Genomic DNA, 27,046 nt, shown 5'->3' with positions numbered 1-27,046 from the left:
CCCATCAGCCGCTTGACTCAGCCACCAGGCGTCAGTTTGGCTTTGTTGACGGTGGAGTGAACATCTAGTTTGTTGGCATCTTGAATATTTTTGCATTTTTACATTGAAATTATTGGTCATTCTGAAATTTAGTTAACATATTGATAATATATAGTGCAGTGCAGTGTTGATTTAAATCAAATAATCTTGAATTACACCTAGTGAACTTAAAATTTTATTAGTGAAATGACGGTATCAATCATGGGTCCCGATAGGTGATTTCTCCTCCATCCCCACTTCCTTCTCTTCTCCCTTCTCTCCACCCCCACTTCTAATTCCCATCATCATCATCAACCAGGAACCTTCTACTGTACATACACACCTCAAGGTAAGTGTACTTTACTGCATTATTTTTTTTACTTTGTACAGTATGTACTTTTCTGTGAGCTGGAACCAATCACCCAATATCCCATTGAAACAATGGATTCGGTTAACGAAGGACTCTGTTGAAGGAATTGTGTTCGTTAACCGAGGGACCACTGTAATGCACAATTTGTGGAAAATTTTCCCATTACTCGGAAAAATTCCCGGGAGGGGGAATCTTTTCTACGTTTGAAAGTCATCTCGTGATCTGGAAACCTCTCATTCCTGGAAGTGCTCTGCATCAATTGTTCCGGCTAATGGGGATATTACTGTATTGGAATTTAATAAAATAATTTGAGACGGAGAGCTTTGGGGGATTCCAGAGGAAAGATTCCTGGATCTTCAAGGGTCCACTGTATAACTTCTCACACAATAAGTTTATTCTTCTTCATTTCTAACTAATTCATAATAAAAGTTCCAATTGCATAACCCAGCGATTTTCAACCAATGTGCCGCGAAGCATCCGTAGGTGTGCCGCGGGAGTTTAAATAGCATTTGGATAGCATTTTAAAAAATAGCATTTGGACATGTTTTGACATTACTGGTACTTTTATGGAGTGCATTAAACTAAACTCCTTTTTTTCAATGATGCAATAAATAAACAAATGTGTTTGTTCATTAAAAGCCCAAATGGCAGTTTTAAATTCTCTCCTTAATTCCGTAGTGTAGATCTGCCGATCAAATCCATCCTTAAATATTGATGGTTTGCCTCGACCATTTTAGTGCCTGGCTCACTGTGCCGTGAGATGAAAAAGGTTGAAAATCACTGCCATAACCATTGGATCTGTTCAAAGACAGACAGACAATGATATAATTCTTATGATTAAACCAAAGGAAGACTCTTGTAGTCTAATGATTACAATACAGTACATGGGGGGTCCCCGACTTACGAATACCCGCCGATACAAACGGGGTTAAACTTGAAATTTACTGGATTTTATTTACTTGATAACTTATTTTTTACTTTCATTTTACTGGATTTTGTCATTATATTTCTTCTTTTGTCTTAAATTATGTGATTTTAGATGTATATAAGGACCTAGGCTATGATATGTATAGTGGGATTTTAAACATTGTTCTGTAAGTATGATATACACATAGCACGTGTTCCAACTTACATACAAATCCGACTTGGGAAAGGAACCCATTCCTAACCTGGGGACACCGTATATAATTTTATTTTTATTCAGTCCATATAACATAATCTTATTAGCTTCCTATGATAATAACAAATTAGGTATGAATGACACAAAAATTTATCAAAATATTTTGTACTGATATTCTAGCATTTATTTGTTGCCTCTTACACTATGTACAAAGCTGTGCATGATTTGTGTTCTACAGCATCATCATATATACAATCCACAATTACTCAATCTTCCACACTTTGACACAAGCTCTGGGAGGTGCTTTTACCAAGTGTAATGAGGAATGCATAAATCCCAATAATGAACCCTATTACTGTACTTAGAGAAAGATTTACACTGGTTGCTGTTTTACTCTGCAAATCCTAACGATTCTTAAAACTTTAGAAATCTTTGCTAAAGAAACAAAGTAACATTTGACAATTTTGTTTTACAGAAGTGTTAAACAATATGATTTAAGGTCTTTTCATAGACCATATACAGGATAGTATACTTTCAATAGTAAGTACCAATTGCTGGCCCATATCAAGAATAACAGTTTTTCATCTGCTGAAATCCCTCATTGACTTCTATGACTTTCATATGTATAATGTAGACGAGTTTTTAAATTATTTTCTAAACACACGGAATAAGAAAGATGAATGAACTACCAAGACAGCATAATGATGAAGTTTCTGGGAGGAATCCATAGAAAAATAAATTAAAGATTGATCATCCTGGAAATCCCATTGTATAGAAGCGTCAGGCCAAGGAGACTCAAGATTTCATCCATCAAGTCTGTGGGTTGTAGGCCAGACTAATTTATTATGATTATGGCCAGGCTGGCACTAATTTAAATAATTTGTTCTATTCTCCTGTTATAAATGTACCTCTCAGGCAGGGTTCCAAGAGGTAAGGGTATACAACTTAAGGCTGAGAGCTGCAGGAACACCAATCAGTGTCTGTCAGTGGTTATACTTGATATCAACCAACAGGCCTCAGTCTGACTGAACTCCATAAAAGAACCCAATGGAGGAGGAGGGGGTGGGGGAACTTATCCCCTTGGCCCAACACAAGTACAGAAGGAGTTTCCCAGGATAGTTTGATATCGGTCCAGTGCTATTGAGCACCTGTACTTCATTTAGGAGGCAACTAGAAGTTACAGTTAGAATTATCACAAGAACCTTACAAACTCCCTGATGCCACACAATGTTCTTGCATTATCTGCTCATCTAGATAACTCCCGATAAAGGACACTACCTAAGACCAAGAACCCCCATTTAAAGAGAATGTACACCCTAGGACTAAAATCATGGACAGCTGCACAGAACCTACACTAGTGACCTCTGGCAATGAGATAAATTTTTATCTGCAATGGGGATACTTAACCACATGTGATTTTTCTGGTATATTATATTTTAATTTTAAAACCTTTAAACTTCTTATCTTATACAATTATGATTTTCCTCTTTGCCAGAGGTCACTAGTATAGGTTCCATGCAGCTGTTCATGACTTTAGTCCTAGAGTGGATAGGGATGTCTCTCAGGAAAGCTAATAAATGTTGTGAACACCTTACTGTGCAAGTCCAAACATCTTAATTACAATTGTGGAAATAAAGACTTTAGATAGTCCACCATTGGAATCTAAAAACTAATTGTAAGGGCCAAGTGACGTGGAACTATCTCACAGGTACTCTCCGAAAGGATCCAAATAAGTACTTACTCCTGTAAATGGCTCAAAGGACAAATTGGTGGAAAAGTTTATGTCATCTTTACTAAAGCACACTGTATATAAACACAGTTTGACTCTTTCAATGTGAATCCCGAGTAGATATCTGCACCATCAGTGTGAAGGAAAAGTTGAAAAATGAAATAATATATGTACAAAAAAACAAGTATGACCTACAATGTAAAAATAATTTATTTTATTTTATTTTTTTCAATAAATAACAGTATTTGCCCACAATTTGAGTGTAGCTGCACACACATTTTTTTCATCTTCAGAGTAAGTGAACTTACAATAAATGAGAGGAGCTTATACACAAAAAGTTTATGATCTGACATTGTCACTGTCAGGTGGGATTACCTAAAGCAGGGTAGGGGATTAGTGGTACAATACTCAGAATATCTGACTTGAATATATGTCTCCTCTCGGCAATGGCTGAGAAGACACTGGCAGGCTAGAGATAATTTGTGGGTCGTGACCGCCTACCTGCATGGGATGAATCTATCTAGCAATAAGATTCAAAGTATGGGCATGAAAATTTTTAATGTACCATATATGGGTGGCAATTGCACTGGCATTGTTTAGCACTTGGGGTGCAGTAACTGCATCAAATGGGTTAAGAATTAGCAGACACATTTCTCATTACAAATTTAAAACTGGAAATCCATAACCTTATAAACTGAAACAAATTCCAGTTTACCAAACAAAAAGCATTCTGGAAAAGCCCCAAAGATGCTAAATACTATTTGCTTTGTGACTCTGAGGAATCTTACCAGCATGCCACCACAAAAGGTTTAGTGTCAGTTGTAGCTACATTTTCCCCCAAAAATCTAACCCCATGGATGCCATAGTCCATCAATCAAAGACCAGACTGTCTTCCAACCCTGTGTCCTAATTTATTTCACAATTCACTACATACTGACTCCCACTGGCTGCAGGCAAGGAGTGACACTTGCTTATCAGATGCATTTTTTTCCCCACATTACGGGGTCTTGTCATAAAACCCTTTTGCAAGCAATATCTTATGCGTTTTGAACCTTTTATGAGGCATTTCAAGATATAACTTCCTGCATGTTATGGTACTTACTATATCCCGATAGATGGACTGAATTATTGTGAGGCCAGGAGTAACCCTTAGACATAAGCAGGGAGGTGGTTGGACCGAGGCCTTGTGATGAAAATCTAATATGTTCAATGATGGATAAAGAAATATGCACACACAAGTTGCTGTGACACCAAGACATGACTAGCTCTTTACATTAAATTTATGACACCTAGACCCCACTGTGAAGGGAACAGTTGTCACAAGTGTTAAACTAATTGTTTATATAAGTACAGTACCAGAAGTCAACCCATTAACTTGATGGGTAAACTCATGTATCTCTTTGGATTGTTGTCAGGCTATAAAGACAAACTCATGATCTTTTAAAGCAGATTCATCGCTAAGCGCTCCCATGCTGGCGCAACCCCTCCTGCTCAGCCGTATCTCACACTGACAGCACCCCTCCCATAAGTAGAAACTCAGGAACAGTGGACCGGCCCTAATAACCACCTAAGTTCCTCCCACTAGCCTCATGCGGTGGCAGATGCATCTCTAGGGGTGCAATTTAGGTCTGGATCGCTCGACCCAATATTTACTAAAATGGAAAAACTGTTCCTGTTACTACTGCAACCTGCATCGAGACTGTGAGGGCATGAGATTGTAAACGACACTATTTGTGTCGAAAGATTGCGAGGAGTTGAGATTTCTGACTATGGCCAAGAGTACCAGAGGGTTAACATATCCGTGGCTTTCATTGTATCAACATTCAATATCCTTGGGAAAGCAACCAGAAAAAAAAATAAAATAAAATATCCCATAGAAATTAGCTAACATATCATTTGTTCATGAATACATCACATCAAAACCATTTTGACTGTCAAATCCATTACACTAACCTAATTAAGATTAAACAAATACCTAGTTTAAAAGTGATTACAGTACAGTATTTCATTTACTTTGAGAGGTGCACTGCCAATCAGTTACACTGTACACCATCTATTAATTCTCTTTCATCTGCTCCTAGACGTATAGGGTGGATCAATGACAACAAAAACCTTGACAGGAGGAAATGGACAGGAGCACAATGAAAGTGTAAAGGGCAGCATGAAAGAGCTCATCCACCAAGGATGACCATTCTACACATTTCCTTACACAACTTAAATACAGGCAAGCTTCCTGCCAAAAAAACTGTGAACAGCTAGATCTAGCTATGGTATTAAAGTTTTCACTCTGTATTCTTGTGAGAGAATAAAAGACACATTGGCTAGTTTCTATGGGGGCAATATTGGGATTCATTCAACATCAAAGGAATTTTTCAATATTCTTGGCATTAGGATCACCCAAATTTCAACACAGTTTTGATCCAAGTGATGTAAGTTACTGAAATATTATTAAAATAAGATTGTTGAGCAATAGAATGACTGTAGTTATTTTCCTGATGAAACTTATTTTGACAACAAGTATAAGACAAACGTCCTTCACCATGTTAAGGCCATCAACTACTGTTCTCATTGGATTCAGACATCTAAAGCTTGTACAGTACAGTATCTTAATGAAGAATTTTGGTTGTATGTTCCAATTACTAATTGAAATTTGGTCAAGTCTCCAAGTCTTATAATGGCAGCATAAGAACATTATCTCTTCTACTCCATAAATAAATGCTTTAATTCAAGCACTGATACACCTATACACACTCCCATTGCAAACAACATCTATATTTTTCTGTATAGTCCAGCAATAAAAAATACCTGAAAATGTTATGTACAGTATATAAGAATTCAAGCAAATGTAATTTAAATGTCTGACTATAAATCCCTGACATTATTCTACAGAGATTTACCATCTAGCCTAAATCAATCTCCCTTAGACCTTAGTTTTGGCAACCATAGCAGAAACACTGTCCTTATATCTGTGGTTAAAAACATGGACAGTTTTATGGCTTTACTCAACACCTTCATTAAATACTTAAACTTATGAGGACATTAATTTATGGCATTAAATGTGACCCATTTTCGAAAAATTCAATTAGTGTACTTTATATATATCTGGTGTCCATCAAAAACTATAAATTTGCACATAAATGCCAATAAAAATTAACAATAAATAATTGAATAAACTGGAATATAGGGATAACTACAGCACTTTCATTATTCTGAATGTAGACTGAAGAGCTTTGCTACTTCATTGAGGTCATCATAACTCTTGCCATCCTTAATAATCTGGAGAGAAAAGAAAAAAAAAAAAACATTACGAAAACAAATCTATGATGCAACTGTTCTCTTGGGGGAACAGCTGGCTTAATTGGCTTAAGTAAAAAGTAATTACAGGAGAAGCCCCCTAGTTTGCACACCTCTGAGACCCAAAATCTGGTGAACATGTGAATTTTGCAAATGACTGAGTGCAATTAACCTTGGTATTATGACCCAAATTATCATATACCCGTACATTAAGCACCTCCGGACACAAACAAGGTATCAAACTGATCCATTGAGCCTACATTTAACATATGCATTATAATAATAGCTTGGAGTGCAAACTATAATAGTACACCATACAGTATTCATATACTGTACAGTAACGTAATCTGAAATCACAATTCAAAGGGTTGAGTCAACTATGAGAAACACATGAAAACATTAGTATAGCATAAAGTCAAAATGTAATAAAAAAAAAAACACTACTCTTACATCTGTTAGGAAGACATCAGTTCTATCTAATGACTACTAGATGTGATAACTTTCATAAACCCATATGCAGTGATCCCTCGGTTAACGAGCGCCTCGGTTAACGAGATTTCGGTTAACAATTTACCTTCCATAAGATTCTTAACTTCGGTTAACGAGCAATCCCTCGATTAACGAGTTTTTTACGAGCCGACCTCAACATGTTTTCGCTTGCATTTGGCGGTCCAGCTGTAGTATTAGTCCGCCAATACAGTAATCGGTTTTAGGGCTTAAATTCCTTACTATTTTAGTAAATATCAAGAAGTTATACTATTCAATTTTAAAAGTTTAATATTAAATTTTTTAGTCATTTTAACAATTATTGAACTTAATTGAAGGTAAAGACACTAGTTTCATGCGCGCCATCCAGCCTGCCAACACACCAAACAGGCGCCAGTCTCTTGCTTGAGACTCTCTTCAACTAAATGCTTTTTTCTGTGTTTGCATGCAAATTATTGGTCATTTTGAAATTTAATTTACATATTGACAATATATAATGCAAAGCAGTGTTGATTTAAGGAAAATAATCTTGAATTTAACCAAGAGAACTAAAATTTTATGGGTGAAATGGCACCATGGGGTGACTTCTCTTCCACCCCAATGCCTTCTCTTCTCCCTTCTCCTCCACCCCCATTCTCATCATCATCATCATCCAGGAGCCTTCTACATACACAGCTCAAAGTAAGTGTACTTATCTACCTTTTTTGTTGAATTTAGGCAATTTTCGGTGAGCTGGAACCAATTACCCAAAAACCCATTGAAACAATGGTTTCGGTTAACGAGCAACCTGCTGTAACGGATTGTGCTCGTTAACCGAGGGACCACTGTATATATATATATTTTTTAATATTCCACTATGAACTTGAGGATTCATCAAAGTTCATTGCCTCCCACCCTTATTCCATTGCCAGGTGCCTCGTGAAGTGCGTGCCCCAAGAATACGAGTTCCAAATGTGGGTACTCAGTAGTTCTTCTGTCTGTTTCTTTCCTGCTTGCTTGTTCAGACAATACCTCAGGCAATTTTTGAGCTAAGAAGCTAAAATTTGTACACAATATTGACCAAATGCTTTGGCAAAATTACATTTTCCCCCAGATTTTATCTCATACCGTATTTTTTTCATGGCAAGACATGGGGGGGATACATTGAATATACCAGGTCTTGTTTGATGTGCATTTTAGGTTTTTACCAATGAATGTGGTACAGTACCATAGTTGTGTGGTGGTGGACTGGTGGTTGTGCGTCTCATCAGTATGTCCCTACTCGGTGGCTAAACAGAGAAGAGGTGCGTGCTCTTCACTTCTGGCTCACAAATAATGTTTTAGTTATGGATTTTCTAAAAGCGAGTTTGATATCAAATTCAAATTAAAAATTCTGTCTTCTAAACAGGTTTTGCCTATGTGCAACAGCAACTTGGAAAAGTTGATCTCAATTCTTTATCTTTTATACTTGGGTGATGCTGTACAGTGCTATATGTGTTTTTGTTATTGATAGATTTAAGAAGATAATTGTACTCAAAATATCAATGTCATCATCGCCACTTTCTATGCTCGTGTGGATGTAACAGCAATTTGTATTATATAAATATATACCCAATGTATGTTACCCATGTATTCACCAAGTCATTCATCCATGAGTATGAATCAATTGGCGAGTTGACATTTCCTCCATGGAGCTAGCGAGGTCAAGCTGGGTCAACACTTTTCAACAACATCGTGTGAGGAGCACTGACAACATCCTGACGCATATCCTGTAAGGCACCTTGCCTCACAGGATGCGCATGAGAGAGAGAGACTTTTCATATCACCTGTTACCCAGTGAACAACTCACTTAAGTGTTCTCTCATATAAGTGCACTAAGACACTTCCCTTAGTGTATAAGAGAAGGTACAACATACGTACCCTCAACTGAACTCAGTACCTGTGAAACTATATTTTTCTACAATAAAATAAAACCAATAAAGTGTTTACTTCAGCCCTGCCACTTATCAAATCAAGAACTAATATATATACAAATATATATATTGTGTGACCAACACATGGAGTAGCCAAGACTACCAGAAGGCTAACAGAGATATTACTGTACTGTATTTAGTAGTTTATAACTAATTTAAAGCATTAGTTTTATTTTCCAAACTTATTGTACTTCGGTAAACAGTACTGTACTACAATATCTTATTTGAAATCTTTGTCATTGCAAAGGTTTAAGATCAATAGAGCCACATGAACACTTGTGCTGATTTTAACCAGATTTAATTACTACAATTCTCTTTTGAGTTAGTTTGATCAGTTTTGCTGATAGATCTGCCTGGCAGACTTTCTTTGACTCTTGGATTTTTTTTTCTGGCTTTGAGAGATGACGTAATGTGCAATTTCTGGAACTTCCAAGAAAATTTTCCCAGTGTAGTACAGTACCTGGAAAATTCCGGGGATGAGGGATTTTTTTTCCAGCCTTGAAAGAGTGATCCTGTTACCCTGAAATCTCTCATTCCCCGAAGTGTTCTGCACCAATTGTTACAGCTAAAAAAGGTACCACCATAAATAAAACATATAATTACCACAAGGAATACGCAAAGCAACATCACACCCTTAAAGTTCATATCTCACCTTTCTTGCAATTGGCATCCTGTTGAAAACATTCCATAGCACGATGCCTACTACGATGTTATCTCTGAGGTAGAACACTATACCCTTGCCGTAGTCTTCACCTCTGACAGGAGCATGAGGAGCACTGGAGTGTACTAAGGCAGTTGTGTCTGCAACCTAGAAAAATATGACATCATAAAACAAAACAATTTACATAACTTGTGGGGTTCTCAGTGTTGATCATTTTTCTTGGGGGACTAGTGCACATTGATACTGAAAGTGTTACTGAGGGACAAGCCAAGACATGAAGAAATCAGAAGAACAGGAATGGCATGTAATATAAGGTGATTAAAATTCTGGAATGAGCTAAAAAGAGGGAGAAAACCAAGGGAAAGATAAACATTAGGCAAGAGTGGAAGAAGCCAAAGACAGAGAAACATGGCACAGGCAGATCTGAGAAACAACACCTTAACTTTTGGGAATGACCAAAGGAAAACGGAGTACAGTACTGTACATCAAATACAGTAATCCCTTACCTACACAAGGAGTTACATTTTAGAAATCTCCCGCACTTGGCAAGAGCTGGGTCGAATATGAAATAGTATGGGGTTTGGGGAAATGACCAGCAAGACATACTAAAAAGTTTAATAATGTACAGAGTAAGGTTAAAAGTACGTAGTAAAATTGTTATGCTATACCTAAAAAATCTTTATCATATAGTATAAAAAAACTATGCAGTACACTGTGTAGGTATTAAAAAATCTATAAAGAACAGTGTACTAGAGCAGTTTCATGCCTGACCTCAATGCTCTCCCTCCACAACACATACTGTATGTATAACTGAAGTATTTATACCTTACAATGTCTTCATACATAAATGTGTGTATGAATAATATATTTCCCACCCAAAAAAAATGTACATGATATAATACACATAAGGTCAGGGAACATATCTGTTTCACATGTCTCGGTTATCCCAAAGAACACACAGAAACATTCATGGATGTAGGGCATATCTTTGCATTTATTTTGTTCCATTAGACTGATTTATGGTAAAAACGTAAGTATAGTACAGCATAAATTTTTTTGAACAATAGTGACTCAGTGAGCAGAGTGGCTACATCTGGACAACAATGGACGTGATGCTGCCCCTACCCTGAGTATGTTAAGTGACGACTATTGCCACCACAGTAAAAACCCATCTAATGTATAATATGAAGGATGAAAATAAGCAAATTGATTTCAAGAGCCAAAAAGGAAGAGGACTTGGACATGGTTGATTATAAAAAATTGTTGTTTGAGGAACACCAACACAATGAAGTGAACATAAGAACCACTTGATAGAACAACTCGGTGAACATTACCTCGTCTCTGGGCTAATGGTATACAAAATAAAAAAATATGGATATTCAAAACTGCCACTGGTTTTGTAATAATTCAATAATGTAAGGAAGACAATAATCTGAACTAGAAAAAAAAAAAAAAAAAAAAATGTTGCATACACATGCCTTAAAAATATTTAAGAAATCGTTATACACACAAGCCAGTGTGATCGATCCATGGCGAGAAGTGGATTTGATGGGTAGGAGGGAAGCACAGTGTTTAGCTAAGTTTCTTCATTTATCTAACGTTTCAGGTTACAGAGAAGATGGGTTCTGCGTAGACCGAAACATTAGAGAAATAAAGAAAGTGAGCTCATACCTGTTGTTCCCGCAAGCGGTACTGAGTATGATGACACATAAACAAACATAATGTTAGGCTGTAAGTCATGTCATGTTTATTGGGTGTGCCTGCCCATATACAGTATATAGAGTAGTGAGATGGTGGAAGATGAGAGACCCAGAGGAGGTTGGAGTGTGTAAGGGGAGCTTGTTTATGCGTGAACACCTGACTCAGCGTCACCGACCAGCAGCGAGGGTTGGGTAGGCGACACAAAGTACTGGCACTGTAGTTATCCAGATCATAGAGGCAACACCTAACCTGGTTTCTCTTGAGACTTTCAACACATAAGTGTGGCTGGTACTTATTGTGTACACAGGTAGTCTGTGTCCATTGCATCGTTTATCATTGTGACAACATAAAATATGGCAAATTAAGTGCTCATTGTAAGTGTTAAGATTAGACTAATTACATAGCCATGATTGTTATGTAAATATATATTGGATTAAACATTAATGTACGATCGCCTATGTATTATTTATTTGAAATACTAAAATGAATTGTATTCAACAGGTTTGACCGAATTATAATGTTCGAGTTTAACGTGAAGAGTCTGATTAAACTTTAAACGCTCAGAAAGCGTTTACACCTGTGTTTCTCTCCCATCCATCAAATACTGTATACACAAGCCTTGAATTTTTTTTTTAATTTCAAAATTCTTAATTCCAAACATAAACAATTTATGCCTTTTGATGCTTGGCTAATTTTAATCAATGTTCACTTACCTGTTCTGTTTCAGATCTTAAACTTTCTCCTGTTGCCTCCACTACAGCTCTGGGTGTGTCCTTGGTAGTGGCTTTAGCAAAGATGCCAACTGTGGGTAATGATGAGTCAACAATGCCAATGGCCTCATATCCTACTTCAGGTCCCAGATCAGACCAGAACATGGACTGATGCCAGTATGGTTTACCTGTAATGAGATAATAACAATAAATTAAGGGTTACCAAAATTAAGGAGTGAGTGAGTCAAAAGAATGAGCAAGAGTGCAGGCATATTTGCAAAAATTTGCCATTAAATGCATCCAAAATTATAAATTATAATGATTGACAGGATGCTGTCCACTTGAGGGTTTTCACAATAAGAAGTGTCCCTGATGTTTACAGCACTCTTTTAAAGATAATTCACCAAGAGCTTCTTCTGTTCTGTTAAAAACCCAATCCACTAGTCCAACTGGTAATCAAACCTGCAACCTAGCACTTTAAAGTCATGGTCTAAATTCAAAAATATTTGTTCCCCTAAATCACAAACAGTATGGTGTCCCCTAACACAGCATGATCCCAAATATCTATCTGATTTATCCCTGTTGCCTGACACAGCCTCTCACTCATCAGCAAAACATACATCCCCATACATTCACACTATGCTTTATGGTTATTCATGAGCATCACTACATACTGAATGTCCATCCACCTACTTTTTTCCATTGTGTCCACCCATTCCTTCCTCTCCTTCTTGGTCTTTTCCTCTCCTTTCTACAATTCACCTATATCTTATGCATTACAAAAGTGGTTGGAGTTTTATTTCAAAAGCAGCAGTTCTTTAGAAAAGCATTTTTAGAGAATAAAGAGGAAGAAGAAACAACAAATTCATGAGTCAAAGAAAGTCTGCCAGGCAGATCTATCAGGAAAACTGATGTATGGTTAACTAATAATTTTGTAAACTAATTAAAAGAGAATTGTAGTAATTAAATCAGGTTAAAATCAGTACAAGTGTTCACGTAGCTCTGTTGATCTTAACCCTTTGCAATGACATAAATGTTTCATATAAGATACTGAAGTACTGTATCCTGTATACAGAAGTACAATAAGTTAGGAAAATAAAACTGTGGATTGAAATTAGTTATAAGCTACCAAATAATATGAAATAACAAAAATACATACAGTAATGGAAAAGAGAATAATTCTGTTTACACAAACAAGTATGATAAAATATGACACACTATCCACACCAACTTTCACAAATCAGAACAAACAGTAAGCACTTTCTGTACAACATAAATCAAAGTATTTCTATAAAAAATATTTTGCAAAGTTTAAAAGGCTCATGATTTACCATTGCCTGCCATGTTCTCGCCAGCCAACCTGCCAGATACAATGGCATGATCGTGATGTTCAACACGCCGACGACCAAGCTTGATGTCATAAAAGCAGGCAGCATCTCCAGCCTACAACATGGAAAGATATATAAAAAATTCTTATTTATTAAGTTTGGAAAAAAGTGGCCAAAGAACAAAGCTGGCCCTGTGTAAACTAACCCTAAACTTAACCTTGAACAAACATTGTCACTATGTAAGTTGGAGTGATATGTGAAGCTGTAGTGCTCATCACCTAAACAAACTCACCCCAACACTCCAAAATCTACACAAAGGAAATACTATATGTTCCTTCTACATCTGTGGTAGGTACTGTAATAAAGCTGGGATTCAGTACAAGAATGTACCAATGAAAATCTAAACTGCTCAAGTGAGTGTAATTTATGCCTTCTTATTTTAATTTTTTCTCAAAAAGATGTCTATGATTTAATAGGAAAATACCATTATTATACTTTAATGATACATCTTGGTACATCAAAATAAAGTTGGAAGAGAATCAAGTGGTCTCACTATGATGAAAACTGATAGAAGATGGATAACAGGAATTTACTGTACAGTCAACCCTCGCTTTACGCGGTCCCACTTTACGCGTTTCCACGTTTACGCGGTACCCTGCCGAAACCGGAATGCTCACTTTCCGCAGTGTGAGTACCCTTTTACACGGAGAGCGGCGCGAGCAGGGTGCGCACAAGGTCGCCCAGTCATCAAAGCATTACCGAGTACTTCACCCGCCACCCACCACAGCCGGCCCAAGTCAGTGATAGTGATAATGATAGTGAGGATATGGACTTATATGGACTTTGAGGGGTTTGACAAAGAGGCCCTGCAAGCCTCTGTGGTGGATAGTGATACAATTGATACAAGTGATACAGGTGAGGGCCAATAATCTGCCCTCTGCCTCGGAACCAACCCCCATCCCCGTGTGCCCAGCCATCTTTTCTACTAATGTAAGTGTTAAAAAACCTAATATTATTGATATTTCTCTTAATTATTAATTGTGTGTGCATACCATCATAAAATTAAGAAGTTATTTTTACTACAACGTAGGTATTGCGTCTGAAAAAGTGGAGTTTGGGGGTTGGCCCGGTCTCTATTTCAATTAATCCCATATGTTATGTTGTTCACTTTACGCGTTTCTCACTTTACGCGGGCCGCCGTGGGTTGAATTAACCGCGTAAAGTGAGGGTTCACTGTAATATCTCAGCAAAGTGGAAAAAATTAAATAAAAATCTAATAAATTTAAATGCAACAGCTACACACCAAAAAGATGAGTCCTCTTTCTGTACAATACTCACCACCCACAAGTTAGACCGTGCCTCCAACTCAGCGTTAACTCTGAAACCTCCGTGTGTTTCATCAACTTCTAGACCTGAGGATCGTGCTAGCTCCACATTTGGCTCAAGTCCAACTGCTACAACAACATGATCTGTCACAACCTGTAGGATGTGTATTTTAAAAAAATATTTGGAAAATAATCTAAAAAATATTTATCAAAGCTTTTAAAGGATATAAAAAAAGCTATATATTTTGCACCAATTTTAACTTGATAGCAAAAGTCACCTCACTACATAGGCTAACATGGAAATAAGAGAAAGCTATGAAGTGGCTAAGCAGCAAAATTCACTAAATTATTAGCTACAACACAAAAAAGTATAATAAAGAATATTTAGACTTAAACTGCTAAAATATGAAGAAAAGTTATGTACAGACATACTGTATATGGATGCAAATTGAGGAAAAAACATATTTTACATCTTAAAATAAGTCTAGCCAGTGATTGGTTCAGCAACACCCTAGTCTATTGCTCACTCCTCTCTCGGAGTAGAGGCACGCATGGTTTCTGTGGCAATGTTTTTTCCTCTGAGTTCAAGTGTTAGACTTCAAACCTAAAAGTCTTCAGCACAACTGATGTTATGAGAACTGCAGGAACTTAATCTTGTGAATAACCTCAATCACAGTTTCTCTTGCTTTAAAATGACATACTATATTGTATAACATTTGATAAAAGGTTAAGAAAAAATATTTACCTCCTTGCCAGTGTTGAGGGATAATGCTACTTTCCCTTCTTCTGCAGACTTGATACCTTCAACTATTGAATTTGTGATGATGTCTACACCTTCAGCCTTGACCTTCTCTGTTGTCCACTTAGAAAGGTATTCAGGAAGGACCCTGCCCATGTTTCCAGACTCCGGATAAATCTGTGTTACTGCACCACTGGTTGTCTTTGCTGTTAAGTCCAGGAAGAGCAGAAGAGTACAGATAAAATGCATTTATCTTATATGTACAGTATTGCTATTCTGTAGTTACCTTCTCAAGTTACATAAACCTGTAACCTTGTTTCAGTCAGACTGGTTCATATACTGTACAACTATAATAAAACTTGTATGATGTGACCCCAATTTTTTTTAGTGTTATTGTACAACTTACAAAATGTAAGTAAACTTTATATTGCACGGCAAAATCCCTGTTTACCATTGTTGGCTCAGCTCGGCACAAGTACTGAGTTTTTTGTCACCAATCATGAATGCACTCACCATGAGTCAGGAGCAGCATCTCTTGCTATACTAGGACTGAGTCACTGTGCTCTATGTAATGTATATTATATTATCTAGATCGTTTCTGCCTTGTGAATCTTAGTTGTGTGTGGTACATTTTACACAATTAGTGCAGAATATATAGAATGAAATATTATTAATACCTGAGAAGAAAAGGAACTGTTGAGCTAAAATAATAAAAAATTTTCCTGAAACATGTACAGTTGGGGAAAAATATTCGGCCCCATATTGCTGTGGCCATTAGAGACATCCAGTAACTCTCTAGTAGTACAGTAGTAAACATATAAGTTATGAATCAGAAGTGAGAATAAGGAATTTATTATAAAAATATGCTTAAGCAACTGGTTTCATCCAAATGTCACCCCCACTAGTTCAAAGCTGGTTTATTCACAAAGGTCTGCTATGTTCTCTTTTTATTACTATGAGAGAGCTGCCTGATGTCTCTGCTGGCCACAGCAATGTGGGGTGGAATATTTTTCCCCAATTGTACAAAGCAGAAAACTGGTAAATGTCCTGGAACACGCTGATAAGACTGTATGTGACATACTGGATAGGAAAAGCCAGAACAGTATAACTAAATTTACTGATTTTAGCCTCAACAAATGCAAACTTGGGTTTCAAAAAGTTAATACAGTACTGTAATAGTGAAAAGAAAATGTAAAATTTTTAGTGTTGATGAGGGATATATGGATTCAGAATAGGAAGATCAGCCAAGAATTGTTTTAATGAACTAAATCAATATGTGGAAAACTCAAAGGACTAAACAAAAAATGGAGAAATATGATGACTTGAAATTTACAAACTTGCGAGGACATCTGGCAAAGAAACCCGAAATATTATGGACAACACGATATGACCAGTATTATCTGCATATACAGTACAGAATTAGGATGCTTAAAGTTTAAAACAATAGAAACTTTTGTATATTCTAGATTCATCATATACTGTACCAAAAGAGCCAATTCTCATCTGTTACACATATTTCAGATTTTGAGGGCCAATTTTCAGATACTAAATACTGTACAGTATAACAAAGGAGTTTTTAGAATTAAATTCTGAAACAATACATACTACGGACGTTATTAAGAGTGATATAAAATTTATCCTGGCATTATCCCGTACCCCAAATTCCAAATATATCTTACATACTGGATATGAAAATATTTACTACTTGTCCTTTAACTCAAAGCAAACCAAAAATAATCATACAAATACTTACCCTTATGACCTAGAGCACATGCCAGCTCTGAGCCCAAGAAACCACCACCAACAATAGTGATGTGTTTCCCTTCCTGGGCCACTTCATGAAGACGTTTGTAATCATTAACAGAACGGAACAGAGTTACATTCTTCAGGACATCTTCTCCAGCATTATCAAGTACTGGCAGGGATTTAGGACTACCTCCTGTGGAATTGTAAAAGGATTCTTTTGTATTTACAATTTACATTTAAGAAAATAAAATATCCTTAACCCTACCGACATTAGAAACTAATGGTAAAAAACTTATCTTAAAAAAATCTAACTTTGTTATTATTTATGCAACAATGTGGTGAAAAGGACAAAAATTGCTTTAAGATCAAATCACATTATTAATGCTCACTACACACCTGTGGCAATAAGGCACTTGTCATACGTAACTTCACTTCCATCATCCATGAAGGCACGTTTCTTATGTACATCTAACTTGACAACTGTACGCCCTTTAAGGACAGAGATGCCACCATTCTCTCTGGATGCAAGCTCAGAAGCAGAGGTGTAGTAGTCTTCATGCTCAAAGTATATACTGAAAACATGCAAAACTTCAAGATGTACCCCACTTCAGACCACATAACTGAGGCAGTATATTCAATATTAAATTACATGCATTTCATTTTTCATGAATTGCAAAACATGATAAAATTACCTCTATTACTTGTTGTGACTTTAAATATCTAAAGTACCTGGTAACCTTCCATGTTACAAAAGTTATTAATAATCATCTGATTTAAGATTAACCGAGAAAAACTGTAAACCCAGTATGTCATATCATCAAACAAGGTAATCCCAGATGATTTAAGGTTTCAGCCTTATTTCTGCAAGTCTATAATATATTCTAAGTTTTTCTGAGAAGTAATTTTCCACCCAGGACTACTTGACGTCTTCCCAAATGACAGAAGAGATAATAAACATCTAAGAATATTAAACTATTCACGTGTTTTACAGTTACCACTCTGTAAAAGCATGTTGGTGATAGGAAGGGCATCCAGCAATAAAACTTGTTTCAGATTAGCATGATAGCATCCCAGACACCATGCTGTTAACCTTTTAAATGGTTTGTAGACGCAGATTGCATTACTAAGCGCTCCCGTGCTGGCCCGACCCCTCCTGCCCAGCTGTATATCACACTGAGAACACCCCTCCCATAAGCAGAAACACTGGAACAGTGGATCGGCCCTATCAACCCCTTAAGTTCCTCCCACTAGCTTTGTGGGCTGGTAAATGTATCTCAAAGGGTGCAATTTGGGCCTGGATCGCTCTATCCAAGGTTTACTAAAATGGAAATTTTTTTCCTGTTATTGATGCTTCCTGTGTCGAAAGATTATGAGGGGATGATATTTCTGACCATGGCCAGGAGTATTAGAGGGTAACCACAGGTAACTCACACAAGCATGGACTATGGCAGTAAGTGATAAAAAATACTACTTTAATTCACCAATCAATAGTGCACATACAGTAGTACCAATATATTTTAAATTTTAAATATGTAACATTAAAAAACAATTGAATGTTATTAATTAATAGTTACTTATATGGCAATTTATTTTAATATACTGTAATAAAATGCATTTATGTTAATGTCCAGCAAGAGTACCTAAATGCAAATTTTATAACACTGTACCTGTATATTATTGCCTTACCTTCTCTCTTTGCCATTCCATTGCTTGAAGCGAAGGTTTTTGGAGGCATCAATATCGTCACTATACCATAATTCCTTACTGAGAGGAGGTCTCATATAAGGGTTCTCTCCCTCAGCTGATATCACAAGCACCTGCCAAGAATGTAATACTGTATACAGTAACTACAGTAGTGGTAAATGTACAACTGTTGAGACACATATATGCTATTTTCCATATTTCAATCAGAAATATGCACCCAAAGCCAAAAATGTTTAGGCTTTGAGTATACGTACAGGTACCAATATTTTGACTGACAGAAATCTCACACAGGACATAAATGGGAAGATATAATACTAAAAAGTTGTGAATAACATTTGTTTTCATTCTACTCACAATAATTCATAATCAAAAATAAGTTCTAACTTCTAAAAGTACAGTTCCTACAAACAATAGAATTTAATTAAATTTATCTGTACAATACACAGTGACACTTGGAACTGACCTTGGCCTTGGCATCCTTAGCTTTAATGGCTCTAAAGGCAGCAACAGATGATGTGCCTGCACCAATAATTAGGTAAGGTACATGTTCAGGAGCTGCAAGCACCTTGACTGATAGAAGAAAACATAACTAAGATTAATATAAAATATAAGTAAATATCACAGATAAGATTACAAAAAGTAAGGGGGTAATGCATCCAACTGGAAATAGTTTAATATACTAAAAGCAAAGTTCAACAAAGCCTATTAAAAAAATACTCATTACAATTTTCAATTATTGCAATAAAAGGGAGGAAATACAATATGTATAACAAATGGTTTATCTTTATGGTGATCACACATGTCAGGGGCCTGTTTCTTAGTTGCAACAAGGGCATGACATATATAAACTACCAGTATCAGATAAGGACAAAATGGGTAGTCAAACCAACAAGGGCCACACCAAAATCCATGACACATAATGTGTACTGACTTAACAAAAATATCACATGTACAAAAGAAGTTAGTTAATGTGTCGTGCATGCAAACGTAAGTACAAATACACTACCAAAACTACAGAATACATGTAGAGTAACATGTGAGGGGGCAATACTGGAAAATGATTTCATCAAGTGGTTGTTCATATCAGAAGGTTGTAAGGTGTTTATTTCATTGACTGTAAAATGGATACATCTTTTTAATTACTGATATTTGATGAACTATTCACCTGAGGAAAAATTCTCATTTCCCTATTGTAAGTGAAAATCAGGCAGGTATATAAATATCAATGAATCACAGTCATAACTACACCACATTCCCACGACACTGATAATACACCCGTTCAAAGTCAACTCAGAGACACTGTACAAAGACATGCAATACTGTTATTTGTCACGATGCATAAAGTTAAATATTTTTGCCTGACAAACAGTACTCCCAAAGGATGCACATACCTTATTCTCGTGTTGTTCTCTTGTACTTTTTAGAAATCAGTGGAAACATTTCAAGGACCTTTGTCATATAAGCATACTTTACTCCTTCACTTTACATATTAATACTATATGATGACACAAGAATAAGCTTCAAAGTGGATCAATTGGTAGTAATGTTTGTTGAGTATAATATGTCCTAGTTTGATATGATGCTCAAACACAGAACAGTACTCTCCTAAAATGTAGAGGATCAAATCACTTCAATATATTGAAGTCTATATGGATGGAGATACAGTACAAGATATATAGATATACTGCATGTAGTTATATAGTACTTTTCAGATCATTTTTACATATGAAACTTCAGGTACTGTAGCACTATTGAAGCTCAGGTTCTCCAGCACTGTATTGTGTTTCTGATGGACTTCAGTACCAGTTTCTCTTTATCACACCAACTGTAGTCAAGCCAAATGATAAATTCAACTACAGTATATATATTGGCACTGTTACAAATTAGCAATCACTAAACTCATAAATATGCCATTATGCAATATGTCAACAAAATTGTGGAGCTGATAATGTCATGTGCACTAGACTTGCAAATTTTCCTGAATAGACAAAATGTGTTTGTTTTCAAATAATATCACAGTAAGGGAGAAAGAAGTCTTGAAGCACTTCATATGACTCGGAAACACTAATATATACCTTAAAACCCACTACAGAAGATTTGTTTTGTCATGCTTTACCAGGTCCCACACATATGGGTTCAATAATTTTTTATATTGAATAATCTATGTTTGCATACAACGATACACAGGCAGTAAAATAAAACAATACTTTTCAGGTAACACTAATTTTCAAACCTTCAGGTGTGCTTGACTGTGCTGTGACATTCTCAACAACTGTTTCAGATTCCGATCCTACAGACATTTGTGATACAGGTGCTGATGTAGCCTCAGATACTGGCACAGCTGAGGTTGTAGGCTCATCTGCAGGGTCAACTTCAGCTGAGGGTGCAGGCTCAACCACAGGCTCTGGCTCAGCTGCTGGTACAACCACAGGTTCTGGTTCTGCTGCAGGTGCAACCAAAGGTACTGGCTCAGTTGTGGGTGCAGGCTCAGCCACAGGTTCTGGTTCAGCTGAGGGTGCAGGCTCTGGTTCAGCTACAGGTGCCACCACAGGTTCTGATTCAGCTGCAGGTGCAATCACAGGTTCTGGTTCAGCTGCAGGTGTAACCACAGGTTCTGGTTCAACTGTGGATGTAAGCTTAACTACAGGTTCTGATTCAATAATGGAAGACTGAATCAAAAGGTGTTTCAGTACATTTGAAGGACCAGCATGTGACAGGTTCTGCTTCATGTATGGATGGTGATGAATATGCCTCCATCACAGGGACATTGTCAGTCCCACGTCTGTTCTGGTCCTGTTGTTGTTGTTGTTTTTTTTAATCACAGCAATATTTTCTATTCTGAGGGTTCATTTGAAAATACTGAAGGTAACTTTTTTTATGAATAAATTTAGAAATTAATTTAAATATGCCTAAAAGAAACATCAAATTAAGATTATTAATAGTATGGAACACTCCTTACATAAGACGTTACAAAAACATTCTACAGCAACGAAATGAGAAACTCTGTCTAGCAACAACTGCGAGAGAACTGTATGTGGAAACTTTACATGTCCGGGCATATAATCGTTAGTAATTGTTGCATTCTCGAATTACAAGCAATAGAATATAATAATTAATAAAAGTAATAAATAGGCTACACATAATTTTCTTTGAACTATTTAATACCTTATTTTATTTTGTTAATTATATTCATCAGATACTTTACTTAGAAAAATGCAATAGTGTATATAGTAAATAATTTCAAGACAAATATGATGTAAACAAAACCAATACTGTATCCAGTATTAATAATGCTAAAAATATGTCTGCAATGAACAGCATAACCTGGTGACTACCAGTTGATGTTTGTCAAGTTAATTAACATTGTACAAAACAAATGAAATACAGTACTGTAGTGTGTTTTGTGACGTGGTATTCTTAAAAACATCTAAATATGGCATGATAGTAAACAGTTACACTCAATAGCTGCAATGATAAAGTTTCCTTCCAGATTATAAAGATTTATACAGTACAGTACAATATAACAATATATATATATATATATATATATATATATATATATATATATATATATATATATATATATATATATATATATATATATATATATATATATATATATATATATATATATATATTGTTATATTATATATATACACACACAGGTATATATAGTATGCGCTTAAAACCAGTACAGTACCATACTGTATTGAGTAGTGTAGCTTAAGAATTACTGTGACACACAAAAATATGAATATGATAAACTTGGAAAATAAACATGCTGACTTGTGTTTTTCCTTCATGAACAAATGCTGTAAATTCTTTTAAAGGGGAATAGCCCACCCGGGCACAGGTCATCGACCCACAACCGGGCCTAGGGGGCAAAAAAGTAAGAGCAAAAATAAATTTAAAATAACAAAGGAAAAAATTATGCTAATCTATGCCACAAAACCAGCTTTTTGAAGGGAGACAGATTGTATGAGTATGGAAACACAGAAGGCAGAGCAATCCACAGTTTGGCTGTGTGAGGAAAAAAGGATTTACTATAACGGGTTATTCTAGTGTGACTGACATCCACAGAGAAATGGTGGGCACCGCGGGCAAGACGAGAGTTACGAGCCCACGGCCTTGCCGGCACTAAACAGCATGCCAAATCCACCGAACATTGCCCGTTAAACTACTTGTAGAGAGAGAGTGAAGCAACATTGCGACGGAGAGAAAGGGGAGAGAGATTATTAACTAAGGGAGGAGAGTTAATAAGATGAAATGCTTTTGATTCTACCCTATCTAACAGTTGGACAGAAGAAGAGACACCCCAGATATGAGAGCAACTTCTCAAGAGTGAAGTAGCGACGGCATCTGTACAGCATTCCCAGCTTTCGGGAGGCAGATTTAGCAATGTTGTGGATGTGTGGCTTCCATGATATATTAGAGGAAATGGTGAGGCTTAGCATATCTATTTTAGAATTTGGCAGAGTGATTGCATCCTGAAATGTGATTGGTGGGAGATCATCTAAATTGGAAAGTGTAATTGGTAAATTTTGTGTTTTATTACTGTTGAATTCAACCAAGTTCTTACCTCTCCATTCGGAGATGCTGCACAGATCCGCACTGATAGATGAAATGATATCAGCTCTAGTTTGAGAATTAGGGGGTAGGGAAAAATGTGAAGACGAGTGAGAAGTAGAATCATCAGCATAAGAATGGATAGAATTAGTCATAGTGTGAAGTAACTCATTGATAAAAATAAGGAAGAGAGTAAGTGAAAGAACAGTACAGTATACATATAGACAATACAAATTCACTGTACAAACACCTGACCTGGCTGCTGCAGACTTGTGTTCACACATACAAGAAAATCATGTTTAGTATAAAATTGTCTTAAAATTATAAACATTACTAAACCAGCTACAACTGCATGATAATAAAAATGGTGGTTTTAGTTGTGTAAGAATGCCATTGCCAAAATTGAATAATTGTTCTTATCTACAGAGCTATGACAGGAGATCAAACTAAATGTTGCCAAAATCTAAAGTGTTAAAGAATACCTAAGAAATATTATGTTTACTGTAGATATATCCTAATACTGTATTGTATTTATCTTAAAATAATAAAAATTATTAAATTTCATTTGTACTGTACCAGCTAATTTTGAAACTACACAGCACCAAATTCAAAATTCACCAATCACTTTCATTCTGTAAAACCAGCAATTATGGTAAAATGGTACAGTACTGTGGTAAGTAAATTCAGGATTTTATTACTACCCAAGACTCATAGGGGTATTATAGATGAAGTCTCCATGCATATGTCCATATCTTCATCTGTTTATATAGTTTAAGTAATACAACAGCACTTTAGTGATACTAGAACAGTAAACCCTAATTTATTTGTGATCCTTATAAAAGCAATTTATATGAACAGTATAATTGAATGTAGGCTTTTTTCCTGAAGGTCTTTGACAAAAAATGCTGTTTCTCAGACAAGATTGAGATGTAAGGCACATCCTGTATATAGGCTGGCTGCTTGGTGGTCGTATGGCATGGGACATCACCTCCCGTCAATTAATTAAAGTCCAATCTACAACAAATCATGTACAGTAACTACAGCTGTTACTGTATCATGAGGCTAGACGACAAACTGTAATTTTGGACCAGGAAGTGGAATTATATGGAAGCCAATGGTCCACACCTGGATGGCCGAGTAGTGGTAAAGGGCATCATCTCCCATCACTTAGTCACAGCTGCACTAATTCACATTCAATACACTATAGTATTATTGTATGCAGAGGTGAGATGATGATGGTGTATAATGTCAGACCAGCTGGCAAAAGTTTTATCAACAAATTTTATCAATACACTCAAGTTATATCTACTTAACTAAACTGTAAACACCATGGTGCCACTATTACCCAGAATTCTTCAATAGAAATCTTTGTTTTACTTGCTGTTAAAATTTAATTATAAAAAATTACCCTACAACATATAAGAAAGAATAAACATAAATATATAATTAATTACAAATAAATTACTAAACCTGTACAGTACATTCACTTGCTGAAAATGGAAGGTTACAATGAAATGAAGATAAAAATATATACACATTTATTAAATTTTTTTTAAGTGATGATACTATGCACTTGAGCAAATATTAGTGCTGTCATACATTTCTGTTCCTTGACAAACTCTTAGCATGTCTTACAGGTCACACATCTATCATTGGCTTCTATTTAATGTATTAACAACCAGTACCTAGCAGTATGGGACAAATAATATCTGATCTAGTACTATGGAAGACTTGGATTGTACATATATACCTGAGATTGTGCAATACGTATATGGCATTGTGTATCCCGAATCTTTTGATGTCAGGAGAAATATACAATTTCATCAAGAATATATATCAACTTGAAAAGAAAACCCTGAAACAACAGACTGTACACATGAGTTTGGTTTGTGCTATACATGTATATAAAGTACACACACACACATATAGATATATATATATATATATATATATATATATATATATATATATATATATATATATATATATATATATATATATATATATATATATATATATATATATATATATATATATATATATATATATATATATATATATATATATATATATATATATATATATATATATATATATATATATATATATATATATACTAATGATTTACACACCATGATTGGCAACATTTATAATATGACATCCACTATAGCATTTTATCAGTTCTATATAAACAATAGTAAAGCAACAAGACTTCATCGTAACAAAGCATTAAAAAATGAATCAAGTACGTACAGGTTAACAAAAAAAAATGAACAAGAAAGAGCTTAGATAAAAAGTGAGATAATAAGTGAATTGATGCGAGTAGCTTCTCTTTATTCACTACCGAAATCTTATTGTTTGGAAATCCATTCTTAGTCAAAGTAACAAATGAAAACTGGTCTCCCTCCCCAATTGCATTACTATACTGTATCCTCCTTTCTGTTTTCAAATGTTTCAGTTTCTTGGTGGCAGTGATTTTTGGTAAGAGATGGCATAAAATTGATTCTAATTATGGTGTAGGAACATATCCCTTCTGTACCATGTTGCAGTACAATGGTGTAGGAACATATCCCTCCTGCACCATGTTACAGTATAATGGTGCAGGAACATATCCCTGCTCCCCCATGTAACAATGTGTTCTCAAATCACAATCTTGTCAAAGAACGTAAACCTATGACTCAGAAGAGCAACCTGTAAAAACCTTTAGCAATTACTGGACATACTAGCTGAAGAAACCACTTCATAATGTGTCATAGCCCAAATTGATGTGGTGGATTTTTCTTCATCATTAATGATAAAGTTGGAGATGAATTTTCACCAAGGAAGTATCAGTGAATGGTAAATTTGTAGAATGTGCTCATACAGTACTTTGTTTACCTATATTTACAAATATCAAGATGATAAATATACTGATGTAATAGCCTCATCAATGTCTTAAATTTTGCATTTTATTACTTTTAAAATGTTCATGAAGATCCTAGTGCCCCATCGGCCACAGGCTCTGAAGCTGTGTCCTCTGTAATCACAGTTTTAATAGCTGTAAGCTCTGTAGCCACAGGTTCTACAACTGCAGGCTCTGTAGCCACAGGTTCAACAGCTGTAGGTTCTGTAGTTACAGAATCAACAGCCGCAAGATCATCGGCCACATCTACCATTGTAGATTTACCAGAAATTAACTCAGCAGCAACTGACTCACCAGAAGTCTCTTCAGCTAATGTGGTAACAGGGGCAGGTGACTCTGCTTTTTCTGGAGCAGGCTCACTGCTGACTGCTTCTACACTTTCTGTTACACTGACTGAGGGTTCAGGTTCAGCAGGAGCAGCTTCTGTAACTTGTTCAGGCTCTACAGGTACTGTGGAATTTAGTATACACCAGTTATCAGGTTACAAGGATCAAAGCAAACTCGCATTTGGTTTGAATAATTTACAACATCTATACAAAATGTGCATCAGTGATTAGACTAATTAATAAACTTCAGTTAGGATAAGACTATCCAGCAGCTACAAATGTGCTAGGCAATGAAGCACTGAACTATCAAGAAAAATATAAAAATGACTATGAACAGAGCTACCTGGTCATGAAAAAATAAAAATATCA

General features: G+C 35.9%; 1 protein-coding gene across 2 annotated transcripts in view; it reads right to left on the bottom strand.

The window, feature by feature from the left end:
- Positions 1-1,657: 1,657 nt before the first annotated feature.
- LOC121876304 (apoptosis-inducing factor 1, mitochondrial-like) overlaps positions 1,658-27,046 on the bottom strand; it is a 39,358-nt gene continuing 13,969 nt past the window's right edge. The window contains exons 4-15 of one of the 2 annotated variants that reach the window (XM_042381353.1): positions 26,646-26,801; positions 21,117-21,506; positions 19,347-19,453; positions 18,866-18,996; positions 17,576-17,751; positions 17,187-17,372; positions 15,440-15,639; positions 14,708-14,848; positions 13,373-13,484; positions 12,045-12,229; positions 9,622-9,777; positions 1,658-6,513 (exon numbers count right to left, since the gene is read on the bottom strand). In XM_042381353.1, coding sequence (XP_042237287.1) covers positions 6,442-6,513; positions 9,622-9,777; positions 12,045-12,229; positions 13,373-13,484; positions 14,708-14,848; positions 15,440-15,639; positions 17,187-17,372; positions 17,576-17,751; positions 18,866-18,996; positions 19,347-19,453; positions 21,117-21,506; positions 26,646-26,801 — 2,012 coding nt within the window. In that variant the 3' untranslated portion in view covers positions 1,658-6,441. The remainder of the gene's footprint in view (positions 6,514-9,621; positions 9,778-12,044; positions 12,230-13,372; positions 13,485-14,707; positions 14,849-15,439; positions 15,640-17,186; positions 17,373-17,575; positions 17,752-18,865; positions 18,997-19,346; positions 19,454-21,116; positions 21,507-26,645; positions 26,802-27,046) is intronic. The other variant, XM_042381356.1, reaches the window with a different exon arrangement.

This window comes from Homarus americanus, unplaced genomic scaffold (genome assembly GCF_018991925.1).
Source record: "Homarus americanus isolate GMGI-L3 unplaced genomic scaffold, GMGI_Hamer_2.0 scaffold34921, whole genome shotgun sequence".
Taxonomy (NCBI): Eukaryota; Metazoa; Arthropoda; class Malacostraca; order Decapoda; family Nephropidae; genus Homarus; species Homarus americanus.
Note: the sequence above shows the minus strand (reverse complement) of the source record. Positions and strands in the feature narration are given on the sequence as shown.